At 36.1% G+C, this 15,657-nt stretch overlaps 1 protein-coding gene and 1 long non-coding RNA gene across 3 annotated transcripts; one reads left to right on the top strand and one right to left on the bottom strand.

Annotated features, from left to right (window-relative positions):
* Positions 1-4,436: 4,436 nt before the first annotated feature.
* LOC123308317 lies at positions 4,437-4,934 on the top strand. The gene is made up of 2 exons (XR_006537089.1): positions 4,437-4,521; positions 4,714-4,934. It is a non-coding gene; the product is annotated as an uncharacterized LOC123308317 (long non-coding RNA).
* A 1,421-nt stretch (positions 4,935-6,355) lies between these two features.
* Positions 6,356-8,240, bottom strand: LOC123307619. Of its 2 annotated transcripts, none has more exons than XR_006536989.1 (2): positions 7,040-8,240; positions 6,356-6,670 (listed from the first exon to the last, which is right to left on the bottom strand). XR_006536989.1 is itself a non-coding variant. In XM_044890002.1 (2 exons), exons 1-2 carry the CDS (start codon positions 8,050-8,052, stop codon positions 7,408-7,410), a joined length of 531 nt encoding a protein of 176 aa, XP_044745937.1. In that variant the 5' UTR covers positions 8,053-8,240; the 3' UTR covers positions 6,739-7,407. The 2 variants fall into 2 exon arrangements, 1 of the variants encoding a protein (XP_044745937.1); XM_044890002.1 differs by lacking the exon at positions 6,356-6,670 and having other exon boundaries at positions 6,739-7,790; positions 7,905-8,240.
* Between the last annotated feature and the right edge of the window lie 7,417 nt (positions 8,241-15,657).

Raw genomic sequence — 15,657 nt, 5'->3', positions numbered from 1 at the left:
CTTTTTAGAGGCATCATTTAGTTGATTCACCATCTCCCTCAGCTCCTGTATGCTGCTACTTATAATGACGTGTCATCGGCGAAACGTAGGTGACTCAAGCACGATCTATCTATATTTATGCCTTAAGTTTTCCACTCCAATGATCTAAATACATTCTCTAGCGCTAGTGTGAACAGTTTTGGAGATATGGTATCTCCCTGTCGAACTCCCCTATTTATTTTAATTTTTTCTGTCTTTGTATCCTCGTTGATTCTTAAATGGAGTGAGGCATTTTCATATATATTTTTCAGTAAGTTGGTGTAACGAGAATCTATTCTGGCATCGTCCATTGCCTGTGTAAATGCCCACGTTTCAATGGAATCAAACGCCTTATGGAAATCTATGAATGCCATATACAGTGGTACATTGTACTATTATACTATACATAGATAGTATAGCAAAGAGAATATGATTAAAATTTGGAGAAAAAAAAACGAAGGGTTTACAATTTTTTCATTAAATTTGTTAATGATGTGTTTGTCCAACGCGGTTATCTATACACCCCTCAAGACGTCTTGGCGTTGATGCAAGAAGATGGTCTATTTCTTCTTTAGGGATATTATCCCAAGCTACCTGTACTTCATGCCTCAGAACCGTCAAAGTCCGTGGGGGCTGGGGTAAATTTCCAAGCCTTCTACCCATGATGTCCCTAACATGCTCTATGGGGGAAAGATCTGGGGATCTGGGTGGCCATGGCAAAAGATTCACACGGGTCGCTTCAAAAAAGTTTAAACTAACTCTGGCAACATGAGGTCGAGCATTATCTTGCTGAAATATTGGATTCTCGAGGCGGTTAAGGTAAGGGAGAACTCTCCACTATTTCTTGAAGGTAACGCAGTGCTGGCATGTTACCTCGAATAAAGACTAAAGGTGACCTACTTCCATGTGCAAAAGCACCCCATACCATAACGCCTACTGTCCGGTGTACATGACAAATTGAGGTTCACGTCTTTCTCCTCGACGTCGTCTTACCCTTCTTCGGCCATCATGTGCACCCAAGGAGAATCGAAATTCATCATAAAAGACGACCTGATTCCAGTCCACATTCCAATGTTGTCATTTTCTGCACCACTGTAATCGTTGCCGTCGATGCTCAACCGTAAAGGTAGGTAACACAAGATGGGGTCGATAATGCTGCAGTCCAAAAGACATTATACGGAAGTAAACCGTTACAGGATGGCCTTGTTCTCCTAACCACTCATCAGCCAAAGATCGAGTTGTCGCAAATCGGTCTATAATGGCCATAAGTCTCAGACGCCGATTTTGAACTTCATTTGTGCCCCTTCGACGTCCGGTGCCTACCCTTCTTCAATTTTGGGCATTATCAAACCACGCTTGACAACATCTCATACCAGTAGTTGGATTTCTGTTCGCAGGGTTAGCGATTTCTCGAAATGACAACCCCGCCTCCCGTAGACCAACAATTCGATCTCTTTCAAATTCACATAGCTGGCGATAAATTTTGGGTAAACGTACTTTAGGCATTTTAACAACAATTAAACATCGACTTTGGATCTCTTCGAACAGTTGGTTTTTTGTAAAATTTAAAAAATTTGACGAAAACGACTACAATATTTAAGTAACAAAAAATGTTTTCATAAAAAAAACCATTTTTTTCCAAATTTTAATCATTTACTTGTTGCTATACTATCTATGTGTTACCAGAAGAAAATTAAAATTTAAACAGTTCTTTCTGGATGTTGCAGTTTCTTTGTCAGTTAGTATATTTCCTGTTGTGTTTATGAATATACAATAAAACCAGCATGATCGACATTCTGGACATTTCCAGAAGACACAAAAATTCTCAAAGAAGAAAAATATAAGATAGAGTGCATACACAAATGAAGTAAAAACGATTTTGTCAGTGGGCTACGGGTTTATGCGTTACAAAGAATTGATGAGACCTAAAAAACTTACCTAAAAGGTGTGTTCACAATCTGCCTACTGGATCACTTCCGTTTTTTGGGTCTTAGCTTTCATTTATCCTGCAAAAATGAAATATCACTCATAAAACCCCAGCAGAAGCAGCGAAATAATAACACATGCTGAATAATTTTCATATCGGTTATCCTGATGAAATGTGGCCTCCCTCTTCCCTATTTTATGATCCGACCTCTGTCCAGTGGTCTCTGTTTCGAGTCTGGAATTCGACAGGAATGTTTGATAATCCGTACAGCATGCCCAAGCTGTGGCATGCCGAATTCCAGACCTGCATATAACCGACATGACTTACTTCTGATGAAATATATCCATTACTCAAACTGTTACGAATTTACAGCCTTAAACCGTATTAAACTGATGAAATGAACGAGTTTTGGAATTCATGAATTGCGGTTTGTATATGGAGATGTTAATAGTGTCACATTCATCCAAGACCTTTTGCTTATAATATTCCGACGCTTCCAACTGCAATCCTGATTACTATAGTCATATTTAAACGATTCAGTTTGAGACTTCGGAATGCGTAGGGAAAGGGGGTAAGAGTAAGCTTTAAAAAAAACTATTGTTTGCTCCTCTAACGAAATACATGCAGCGACACTGTTATTGGCTGTCATTAGTTCTTTACATTTTTCATTTGTATTTTTTGATGGTTAATTTCGAAATGAAAAAATAGGTGTATAATGCGTCATATTCTTCGTCGGATTCTTATCCTATATGGATGGTGAGATGACGAAATGCCAAAAAAGTGATGACGATATGGGTATTCTAAAAAGAAGGTTTTTTTTTGTGTTTTTCCGTAGATTTATTCAAGGTAACGGGATGCATTAATGAATAAAGATTGAAGGCAACATTAATAAAATCTATACTTTTAAATGCACCAATCACAGGTCCATTGTTATTACATCTTTGTTTTACGTACGATACGATGGCCCATACAGTGCATCCAGCGTGAACCTACTCCTTACACCTACTAGAACAATACAATGCAAGGGTGCTCAAACTGTCGATCACGATCGACCGGCCGATAGCGTGAGATTTTCAAGTCGATCTCGTAGAAATTAAAAAAATAGGTCGATTCTGATCTTTAGATTTATCGAATGGAATGAATTTCGAAATTTCGGTTTTAATTAATTTGATGAATCTTCTTCGAACACAAGATATCACCCACGTCTTTCAGTTTTCTCATTATGAGCATTTCGTACCATAAAAATATCAAAAAAAAATACCAAAAATTCAAGAACCCAATTCACATTCCATTCACATTTATTTTAGCAGTCTTATTATTATCTTGATCAAGATAATAATTTGGCAAATTGTTCGGTAGGAATAGATCATATTTGGATCAATTTACTAAAGAAGGAACTGTCATCCGGTAATTTCAAAATTAAATGAATCAACGTTTCTATGTAGTCTCTGTTTCTATGTATTGACAATTAATGTCAAACAAAAGCCACAATTCAGAAGATTTTCGAAAATAGATTTTTCGTCTGATGAAGGAGTCTGATATAGACTCCGAAACGTTACAGAATTATAATTTCAACGTTATTTATTTTCAGTTCATTGTCAGGCAACAATTTTTTCTATTTAATTTGCTCCTGACAAATTAGTGCAAGAATTTACGCAGGAGCAAATCGTTGATTTCATTTTTAATTGATTTTGTTTCAGAGATTGGGAGTGAAAACCCTAAAAAGTTTATGAAGAAGGGCAACATAGCGTTGATTCAAAACCCAAAAATGTTTTGACAAGCGTCATAACCCCACATTTTCGTACTATACAGAGTGAAATGTGTCAAATTTCCATGGCCAACCGAGTGCTAAAATAAAAGTGAATGGAGTGTATATATGTTCCAAGAATATATTAAGGAGACGAAGATGATCTTTCAATTAGTTTAAGATTGTGTTTGTTTGACTTTTGCGATTTTCTGGTCATTATATTGTATTTGACGTTTCTATTTTGACTCGTTGTTGGCGACGTTTTCTGAAAGTTTTGTTGAATATTTGTTAAGAACTAAATATTCCTCTCTTACAGATTGATATTCTTTAGGTTAATATCTAATCCTGTCTTTTTGTGATTGTTTCATTGAGTGTTCTTTTCGTCTTTTTAGCCCTGAAGAAGGAGTAATTATCTCCGAAACGTAGGAAAATTAAATTAGATTTGAGAAGAAATACAGTGCAAATTCTTGATAAGTTTTTCATATAAATAACAGTGTTTTTTATCTTCATTAGTTAAAAAATGAAGGGAGGGTTCAAATAAATCGATTTCCGGGACAAATCAGTACCTACCTGAACAAAAATAAAATTCATTTCACTTGAGGCGAATTGTTTCAAATTTTTTCATTCGAAAAATAAACTATCATCCTTGAAGACTGGAAAACGGTAAATATTCTCGAAGTAAACATTTTTATTGAGTATTTTCAATGTCTCATGAGGAAACCGAAAAAGAAAATAAAATATAGAGAGAGAGAGAGAGAGAGAGATACATTTATTCAATCATGTAACCAATACAGTTGTTGATCTTGTCAAACACAATTCATTTACAAAGGTAAAAGAAAAAAGAAAAAAAAAAAAACAAAATAGTAAGAAAAAAAAACAAAATAGTAAGAAATTAAATTCTACAGTTCCTCATAATTTCCTTCATTTAGGAACTCGTTTAAACTGTAATAGCATTTCTTTACAAGAAAATTTTTAAGGCTACTTTTCTGTACACTGAGAGATCGTTTTTTGAATTTTTCAGGTAAATTATTCCATATTGACAACAAACTATATGTAACATTTCTCTGCAAGTATGAGAAGTTTGGCTTATCCTCAATTAAACAATTTTTCCCTCTGGTGTTATAGGGATGTTCTATATTTTTGAATTCAGAACGATTATTAATGACAAACATTACACACTCATATATATACAAACTGTAAAGGGTTAATATACTAAAGTTTTTAAATATAGTTTTACAGGTTTCAGTTTGTTTCATTCCAAAAATTACTCTTAAACATTTTTTTTGTAGTAGAAAAATTCTTTCAACTAATGGAGATCTTGCCCAGAAGATTATCCCATATCTGATTCTTGAGTGAACGAACGCATGATAGGCAGACAATGCAGCATCCACCCCTATTGTATCTCGGATGACCCTCAAAGCATAGCAATGTCGTGCTATATTTGGAGCAAGTTTTTCAATTTGACTCTTCCAGTTTAGCTTAGAGTCAATATTTAATCCTAAGAATGATAGACTTTGTGTTGTTTTGATGTTTGTATCTTGATGTTTTAAATTCAACTCATCTGTTTCTTCACCTCTGAACAATAAGACTTTAGTTTTGTCTATATTAAGCATTAGGTTGTTTTCATTAAACCATTTATTCATTTTTTCCATATCTTTTTCAAGACTAGATCTACAATCATTTAAATTATCAGCTTCAGTAATTATAGTTGTATCATCTGCAAACATAACAGCATTATTGTCAGTGCACTGAATCAAATCATTTGTATAAAGAATATAGAGCAATGGACCTAGGATAGATCCCTGGGGAACCCCGCTCTTCACTTGTTTCCACTTCGAAGTCTTTATGTTACCATCTTTCCCCTTGCTGGTTGTTTTTTGCATTCTGTTTGTGAGATATGACCTTATTAGATTCAGTGCTACACCTCTTATACCATATTTTTCCAACTTGGCTAATAGCTTCTCATGATCAACCCTATCAAAGGCCTTTGACAGGTCCAAACATAGAGCAGCTGTGGTGTGCTTTTGGTTCAGTGATTTTATTATGGTTTTGAGTGCTTGGTATATCGCATTTATGGTAGATTTACCCCTTCTGAAACCGCATTGCTGTTTAACTAATATGTTATTTTCCTCAAAAAACTTAATGAGTTTATCAAAGATTATTTTTTCAAAAATTTTGTTCACATTAGATAGTAGTGATATGGGTCTGTAGTTGTCAAATCTTTCTCTACTGCCTTTTTTAAATATTGGTATCACAAGTGCTTCCTTTAGCATCTGAGGATACTTCCCTGTTTGTAAAATCTGATTGAATATATGTGTCAGAGGTGATGTTATTATTGATGCACACTTTTTAAGAAGTTCCACAGGTAATTCATCATGACCAACAGATTTTTTATTTTTCAGATTTAGGATATAGTGATACATTTCTTGCTCTACAACTGGACTCAGAAAAATACTCTTACTGCAAGATTTTATGTTATCAACATTAGTATTTACTTCACTGTTTTTCTTGATTGAGTCAATAAAATATGAGTTGACACTATTTAGTATATCGTCTTCATTTCCTTGAGGAAATGCATTCAGAATAGAGTTACTTCCACCATGTTTTTTATTTGTGATGTTGTTTACCAGATTCCATGTGGCTCTGCTTTTATTTTCAGCTTCCATTATATACTTCCTGTTGCTCATCCATTTAGCCTGTCTAGTAACTTGCTTGAGTATTCGACAGTATTTTCTATAGTAATCAAGTGTTATTTTTCCTTCCTGTACTTCATTCCAAATTACTCTTTTTCGCTTACTTGATGTTCTTATCCCAGTAGTAATCCATGATTTTGTGTTCCTACTGGCAGTGCATTTTTTTTGTGGGAAGATAAGGTTTAAGTGAATCTTCATTATCTCTGAGAAACCGTTATATGCTCTTTCCGTATCCATTTCGTTCATCACATCCTGCCAAGATACATCCTGTAAGCTGTGAACAAACTGTTGAATTTTGGTGTTAGTGAACAGTCTTTTTTTCTCAGTAGTTTTTTTATGTATAACATTATTACTTTCTATGGTTATGAACTGAGCCATGTGATCACACAAAAGAGAATTTATATTGCTGTTATTTGCAAAATCAAGAGTGTTGACAAAGATATTATCTAACAAAGTTTTTGATGTTTTTGTTATTCTAGTTGGTTCATATATTGTTGGTTGTAAATCATAGCTATCAAGCATATCCAGGAAATTGTATTTTGCTTCACTTTCTTCCATTAAATTGACGTTAAAGTCACCGCATAGTACCACTTTGCTTTTAGCAAATTTTTTGTTTACTACATTGAGTAATTGATCCATTTTAGTCATAAATACCTGTATACTTCCCCGACAAGTTCTATATACAGACAAGACCATTAATTTCCTCGATTTGCTGTACACACAAGATACCTCAATCTGCTTTTCCACACTTAAGTTGGTGATATCTGGAATGTCTTCAAAATCATGAATGTTATCCCTGATTAAAATACATGTTCCCCCATGGATATACTGTTCCCTGGAGAAATTTGATATAACATTATATTTTGGGATTTTCAAAAACTGAATTTCCTGCCCATCCATCCAGTGTTCAGTGAAACACATAATATCAGGAGGTTTTTCGAGTTCTTCTACCAAGAGTTCTATTTCAGGCAGTTTGTTTCTCAGGCATTGTATATTCTGATGCAATATATTTAAGCAATCACTTAATTCAATTCTCTGTCGATGTTTCTTCTGAGGTGTAAAAAATGGTTAACAATAATCCCCTTTCCCCACATACTTCCATTCATAACTTTGTCCTTTGAATCAACTGGGACATATATTTTAAAAGAGCTTTTGAATTTATCTTTTTTAGTCTTCATTTTTTCACATTTGCATTTTATGTTGAAGGTCTCATCTATGTATTCCTTCACTTCTTGAGCAACTACATCTGGATTCAGACCCGACACGAACAGACAACATTGGTTCTCGGCTACTGTCAAGTTGAATTTTTCTAATTCTCCTTTAATTGGAGCTGGTCTTGACCGTTTTGAAGTTTTCCTTTTATGTCCTACTAGATTCCATTCTCCCATTTGCTGACCGTCTCCTCCTGAAAACTGAATTCTGTCCTCAAGTACGCCAGTGAGATCCACAGTACCATGATCAAGTGGGTTTATTCTATTTTCTTGCATTCTTGCAATATTAGGTGATTGTTGTTGTTTACCTTTACATTCCACATCATGCCCTTTTCCCGTAGAAGTTGTCGTTAATTTTTGATTTTTGCTGAGATCTCTCTCATGCATTTTGGGGTTTTGTTTATTGTTTGATGTAAATGTGTTCTGTGGTTTCCAGTTCGAGGTTATACGAGACATGGGTATTTCTGTGACTGTTAAATTGTCATTGCTTTCAATGTTTTTATTGTTTATGATTTGACAATTTTTTTCATGTTTGGACTCCACTTTTTTAGGATCATCATTTTCTAACCTTTTAATCTTTTCAAATAAAAGTTGATTATTTTGCTTCAAAATCAGGTTTTTATCATTTATTTCACTAATGAGTCGTTCTCTACTCTCCTTATACTCTTCTAGCATGGACTTTAGATGCTCAATTTCCGCTCGTAACATTTGATTCTCATACTTCACTGCCGTATTTTCCTGTTTCAGTAGTCCAATTTCACTCTCACCTGACCCCTTTTTCACCACTCTTGGTTTTTCGATTGTGGTTTTAGTAGATTCATTCATTTCACAGCACTTTATAAAGGTTTCATCCAAAAATGATAAGCCACTTTTGTCCATAAGCCTTTTTGCACATGATTCGTGGTAAGCACCTCCGCAATTTTTACATATAAACGTTGTATATTGCTTTTTAACGCAACATTTGAAATATCTGCCACATTTTTGTGTAGTTTTTAATTCTAGATCGGCACTTTCTTCGGAGTACCGTTCTGACACGTCATCATTATCCGCCATCTTGTTGTTGTCTTGCGAAAAAAAAAACACTTTTGACACCTACTCAGTGAAGATTTAACCGTGGTTCGATTGTGTGCACTCAATTATTATCGAATAGAAGGCTGTTGAAAGTACTGGTAGAGAAAATATACCTAATACATTTTATATCAACGTTCTGAAATCGTGCTTTGAGATTCTAACCTGCTAAAATTCGCAAAACGATTTCCTTTTATTCGCATACTTCGTGATTCGTATACATCACATCCTTCCGCACACCACATTGATTCTGATATATGAGGAATTACCTCCTCGCAAACTAATAAATGGCGACTTATGAAAGCGGACCACGAAAAAAGCTTCTGGCCAGCTAACGGGGGAAATATAAAATGTATTAGAGTTGACTTTCAGCAGGACTGACGTAGGTGCAATCGGTTGAAAAATCGGAGCAGGCGGCGGTGCACCACCAGGACAATTTGTTAAATCCCGACGATTTATGTCGGCTTCATTCACTTGTTTAATTTTTTATCGGCAGGCTGACCACGGTTTCGGAATGATTGAAGTTGAAACAGTCGGAAAAATAGGAATTTGCTGAAGTTCATCGTACGGGAGAGATGATGGACGATAATGCAATGTTGGGGGTACGCTTTTGGACATTAATGTGTGCTTTGAATTGTGCGTAGACATATTATCAACTCAATGTTCTCTTTCTCACCACAGCTTCCTCAAAATTTTTCTCTCTTGCATCAATCTTGCATCCCCCCTAGTATGTATAGTTTCATAAAAAAGTTCGGAATAATAACCCAGAAAAAACAACCTTCGAAGACCACAATAGTCTATTCATTCTTAAGTAATTTTGTTCCGAATTAATTTTGGAGAGAAATATTTTCAGTTTCCAATTCAGGATTCCAACATCGTTCGGAATTGTAAACATTCCGCACGGTTTTCATTTCGTTTTCATCTCCTAAAAACGATGTCGCACCGTATAAAACATCCTGAATTGGAAGATAACCGTGTTTTTTGTTCGCTAGCACAGATAAGTCGAAATTAAGACGTCTTAATCGACGCAAATTTTACCGAATTTCGACAGTCGGGGCACATCTGATTTCCGCACCCCCCTGTAGGTATAAAATTAGATGTTCCCCCGCAGGTCACTTCACTTGCTTTTCACTTGCGACTCGCTGTCACATACGATTGATTCACCCGCTCTTAACTGACGATTGATTCACTCGCTCTCAACTTACGATTAATTGCCTTACCTCAGACTATAGTGCCGTCCGCCGTAGTAGATTAGCTTTCTGCCGTTGAATTTTATTAGAGGATTTCTTTTGAGTTCCGTTTTCACCATTCAGAGTAAAAATTTCCTTTTTTTTCTTCACGGTATTGGGTGATATTTTTTTTTGTTTTCTGGGAACTTACGAGTGCAAGTGGCCAAACGAAACCATAGGTAAGACTACACTCCTCCTTTTTTTGTCTTTTTTATATCATTGGAATTTTATATCAGCCTCCCTTTATCCCCTACTCCCCGGTTTAGGTTCCACTCCTACTGCTGAAGCACCCCGCTGGCGTGGATACTCAGGGGGAACAGAACGAACTTTGGAGTGGCGAAAAACTTCCTTCATCCCTTACTCCCTAGTTTTAGTTCCACTCCTACTGCCAAAGCACCCCGCTGGCGTGGATACTCAGGGGGTGCGGAAAGCATTTTGGAGTGGCGAAAAACTTCCTTCATTCTTTATCACCCCGTGTTAAGTTCCACCCCTACTGCTGAAACACCCCGCTGGCGTGAATACTCAGGGGGTGCGGAAAGCACTTTGGAGTGGCTAACCCTCTTTCCTCCCTCATTTGTTCGACGCTCACTACTGCTCTTATTGAAGAACCCCGCTGGCGTTGATACTCGGGGGGTGTAGAACGCATCTAGGTGTGAGCTATCGGGAATCTGTGCTGTGTTGTTTCATCCCTAACCTGGCTGAGGTCCGATACCTGTCCGTTAAGTGTGCGTCTTAGGTTCTGGCTGGCGAACTCGTCCGTAAACCCCGTATAACGTTTGAGATCGGATCCTGTTTCATTCCGTCCGTTTTGCCCCTGTAAATTCACTGATCTCGGGTGTTTCACTGTACAAATTTTATAATAGTGCCATTTGTGTTTCCATGTACGAGTCGACAAATATAATTTGTGTACGTTGATTTTGACTTTCACTGGTTGTCGCTAACACCACAGACACCGAGGAAACTTGTCTTCGGCTCGTAGCTACCAGGGTAGGTTCGCTATTTTCCCTTCAAAGAATAGCTGGTGTTATTCTAATCTAGAATTCTAATTCTAGAATCTAATATGTTAGATTCTATTCTAATGACAGATCATTTAGCGCCCATCTCTTAGTGAAATAATACTGAACATCTGAAGGATGCAGACGGCATCATCAGCTCAACCTTGAACGGCATACGATGCCCTGGTTTCTCTACACCAATTCTGGTGGACACTTTGATATCTAGAGATGTCTACAAAGATTAGTTATTCGGATTATGTTTCTGCTGGGCGAAATAAAGGATACCTGGAATTGGTGCTAATGCCCTGTTATGAGTTGCTATCCATATTGCTAGCCTATTTCTAGAAACTGATGATTGACATGAGTACCGATTAGTAGACATATATAGTCTTATTCATCAAATTGGTTGAGGACTATGGTATTTCGAATCACAATAAGACTCGGCAATCATAGATTGTAGCGTCATAGTTGCACTCCGATCAAAAACGTACTTTTAGGTCTGGGCTGTTCTAGAATGTATGTGGGAAGCCAAGATAGGCTTAGCCTCAGCATTCATCAGAGCACCTATATTAATATATACTGGGTGTATTTGAAGATGAGGCTGTTTTTTCAACAGAAGGTAGAACTGGTCAAAATGAAGCGTTTAACCAAAATTCACCTATACAAAACTTTATAAATGACAAAGTTGAAAAAAATTTAAAATGATTACTGAAATGGATCCCAATATGACCCTAGACTGTTTGTTAGCTGAATTATCGCAAAGCTGTGGGAAAAAACTTATCTACTGATTCGACCATATGATTTCGTTTAGGATATCGGCTGGTTCGATATTTACGTGGTAATGAAAATGGACACTTAGGATTGCCAATTGTTCTCATTACTTTTAAGTACCTAATTCACACGATTTTCTGAAATGTATAATTTCGACAACAACTGACAGAAGAGACTCAGGACACAAGTGTAAAAAATAGAATAATATTTCAAAATCCCACCAATTTTTTCACAATGGGATTCACAATATTTTTCTTCGAGCATTCCAACAAACGTAAAAATGGGATGATATGGGGAAACATCATAGCACTTTTTCAACATAACTAACATAAGCACTTTCAAGAAACTGCCTCGATTTTCTACATTTTTTTTCACCCTAAATTGCACGATACAACAATTATGATTCTCTCAAAAGTGACCGGATGCAGCTAATCCGATGAACTTGGTACCGACCATTCATCGTCCAGCCATATGTTGATGTTATGTTTCGTTGTTACGGTGCCGGAGTCACCTTCCACAGTCCCGTACTTGGAAATCAATAAAATTTTGTCGAAGTTCTAGGGGTTGTATCTCAACCATCTTGGATATTTTATATAGACAATTTGTGGTGAAATGACTTATTTTGATGAGCTCTACCTTCTGTCAAAAAAATACCCTGTATAGTACCTACATTCCCAAAGCATGAATGTAGTAGTCTAAACACTGTCAGAAGAACCATTTTTAATTGTTTAAGACGACATGTTTCGATTTTTACGAATCAGGTCCATGAAATCTAAAATATTGATAAGTACAACGTCAGTAAAAAACTCAGTGGGCTGCCTGAAATAAGAGTGAGGTTGTAAAATCTTATAAGTGCTTGTGCTTTTTTCTTCTTGAGGTCTGAATATGAAATTTAGATCAAGAATGTGAAATGATAACAGAAGGTGAACGATATCAACAAAAACAAACAACAAGGACTCAGACGTTCTAGTTCAAATTACAAAATTGAACTATGAGATAGGCAAAAAACGGTTTTGCTATTATATACTTACCAATATTGGTTCTGAAAATTACATGTGTGGTCAAGCTCCTTCATAAACTCAAATGATAAAATTCAACTTGCGCTGTATCTATTGTGGAACATCAAACACGAAAAATGGGAACATTTCCAACGAATAATTCTCATAAATAAATTTAAACAGAATATTTAGTAATTCCTGGAAAAGATATTCAGATGAAACTTCTCCAATTCGAACTAGTGAAAATGTAGCATCACATTTAGCGGCCGTATACCGACTACCCGAAAATAATAGAAATTAGATTAATAAATTTATAGGAATTTCTAAAACAAACATATGCCTTCTTCAAAAAGTTGAAAGAATTTGAACATTCGATTATGAAATATAATTTTAAAGAGACATTTCATGAATAGATAATATTCAATAATTGAATCCTCCTTTCATTACCAAAATATGGGTTATAATAATTGAAATTGAAATTTTTTGATATGCAAAATCGATATAGGTTTATATAAGGGAACTCCTTCACATACAGAATATTGGTTCGATATAGTTAATGCACAAGGACTAATGCATACAAGGTGCAGCTGTCCGCACAGTTTTTGCACACTGACTGCTGCATTTAAAATCCTGCTTGCTGTTCAGTTTTTGCACAGTGATTACTGGACTTAAAGTACAGCGTGCTCTTCAGTTTTCGCACTGTGACTGCTGCACTCAATGTGCAGCTTGCTGTGCAGTTTTTGCACCGTGACCACTCCATTTAAAGTGCAGCTTGCTGTGCAGTTTTTGCAGAGGGACTACCGCATTTAAAGTACAGCTTGCTGTATAGTTTCTGCACATTACTGCTGCATTTGAAGTGCAGATTGCTGTACAGTGATTGCAATGCCATCGATGTACTTGAAGTGCAGCAACGCTGTACTGTGGCTGTATGTCAAATGCAGTTTGTACTGTACAGTTCAGCGGGACATATACGGTCCGTTTTGGTACATTTTCTGCATTACCATCGCTGCAGTCAAGTGCAGCATACGCTGTGCAGGGTGGGCAACATTGGTGATACTTGAACTACAACTTTTTAACGCAACGAGATAGAGGAAAATGAATACACGATTCATGTCGTCTTTTTTTTAAGAAACTAATAATGCCAACAACTGCATTTCTCTATCTTCTTTTGTTTTCGAGTTATAGGCCAAAATTTAAATTTGGGCGATTTCAACTTAAGTTGAAAATGACCAAATTTGGTCATTTTCTCCGTTTCTGTTTTTGCTAGGATGTTGAAATGAAGACATTATACAGACACTTTTTCGATAGCAATCCAGTGGCGTACTATGATTTTTCCTACAGGTTCATTTGCTGAGCTATAACATGAAGTCGTGTTTTTTATCGTGAAAACAGTAGTTTGAGATGACTTACAAAGAATCGCCATTTTTTTACCGTTTCAGAAATATATCATACATCGCCCTCAGTCTTCTTAGTCATTTTATACAACTGTTTTCATTAGAAAAAACACAACTTTAAGTTATAGCTCAGCAAATAAACCTGTAAGAAAAAATCAGGCCACTGGACTACTATCAAGAAAGTGTCTTTATAATGTTTTCATTTCAACATCCTAGCACGAACAGAATAGGAGAGAATGACCAAAGTTGAAATTTTAATTTTGGCTTATATCTCGAAAACAAAAGAAGATAGAGAAATGTAGTTGATGGCATTATTAGTTTCTCGAAAAAGGACGAACGTAATGTGACATTCATTCTTCTTCATCTAGTTGGGTTGAAAAAGTTGTAGTTCAGGTATCACCAATTTTGTCCACAACGTACAATTGAATCTGTACCATTCAGTAACTTCCTACTACGCATGAAAAAAAAATCAACTTCTCTTCTTCTGTGAAACTTTAGTCATTACTCTATATGGAACCAGCAAATACGATAAATTTCGAACAATATGCTCATTGAAATTCTCGGATGGACGATAAACATGAAGACAGTTAGCCAGCGCCCCAATACCTATCGGATGAATTCCAATTACACTCCGCATTCTGAAATAAGAGTCACATGTGCAAAATCCCTCACGGGGGAGCCATGTTTGATTGACATCTTAAAGCCATAAGATGCGCTGCTGGAATGATACAAAAGCAGGGCAGGATAGATGAGACAGCTAGTCAGCACAGATTACGGTCCCACATATTGTATTGAAAATCTCTGCATACCTCCACCGTGAATTATCGCCTATATGTCTCTTTGTTCTCCAGCACCGGAATATGACACAGATTTCGTCATTCAGATGATATTCTCCCATATTCATAGTTCTTTTGTTCGCGATTCCCCCTGAAGTTCACCATCACGGTAAAAATCGCATAATACGGGGCATCGTTTTGTATTCCAGATAGGGAGATATTAATGATTCCGGAAAAATAAAAAATACTATTGGGAATTCCAAACAAGCGATACGCCTTCTCGTGCCAATTTTTGTAAATGAAAAGTTTGTTTGTTCACATCGAGGAACGGAGAATATTTTGGTGTTTCAATAAGAGTTTTCATGAAAAATATATCTTGATGTGTAGAAAATATCTTAATATACCTACCTCGTGACAATGATGAAAGCTCGATGAAGTTTACATAATTTGAATCCTTTGAGCAAATCTTCGATTACGACTTTCTTGTGAAGATGTCATTTTTTATTATTTTCCACGATAAAATGAACGTTTAGTCAATGCTTGAGGACATATGTACCTCGCCCTTATAGCACGGTGAAGTTTTTGTACATTTCGAATTGATTACGAAGAATAGAAGATGAATTTACTAAACTGGATACACACTGCGCAAAAAAATGAACGTACATTCTGAAAATCTCAATTTTAATGGAAGTTAACTATACATTGACTTTATAACTTATTTTTTATGTTCTCTCGGGAAGGTTTTGAATGAAACAATACACATTAAATGGAAGAAAAATTCAGGATTTCACCGAATCTTATGTGAAAGAAGAGAAATGAACAATTTTCAA

The sequence above is a fragment of the Coccinella septempunctata genome, chromosome 2 (genome assembly GCF_907165205.1).
Source record: "Coccinella septempunctata chromosome 2, icCocSept1.1, whole genome shotgun sequence".
Taxonomy (NCBI): Eukaryota; Metazoa; Arthropoda; class Insecta; order Coleoptera; family Coccinellidae; genus Coccinella; species Coccinella septempunctata.
This window is presented reverse-complemented; position numbering and strand designations above follow the sequence as displayed.

Excerpts from the sequence above, each read along its gene's own strand:
- LOC123307619 (XM_044890002.1), bottom strand. The coding sequence starts at position 8,052 with ATGTCTCGTATAACCTCGAACTGGAAACCACAGAACACATTTACATCA. Across the intron at positions 7,791-7,904 it reads GCATGATGTGGAATGTAAAG|GAGGAGACGGTCAGCAAATG; the intron begins GTAAACAACAAC and ends TTCAGTTTTCAG.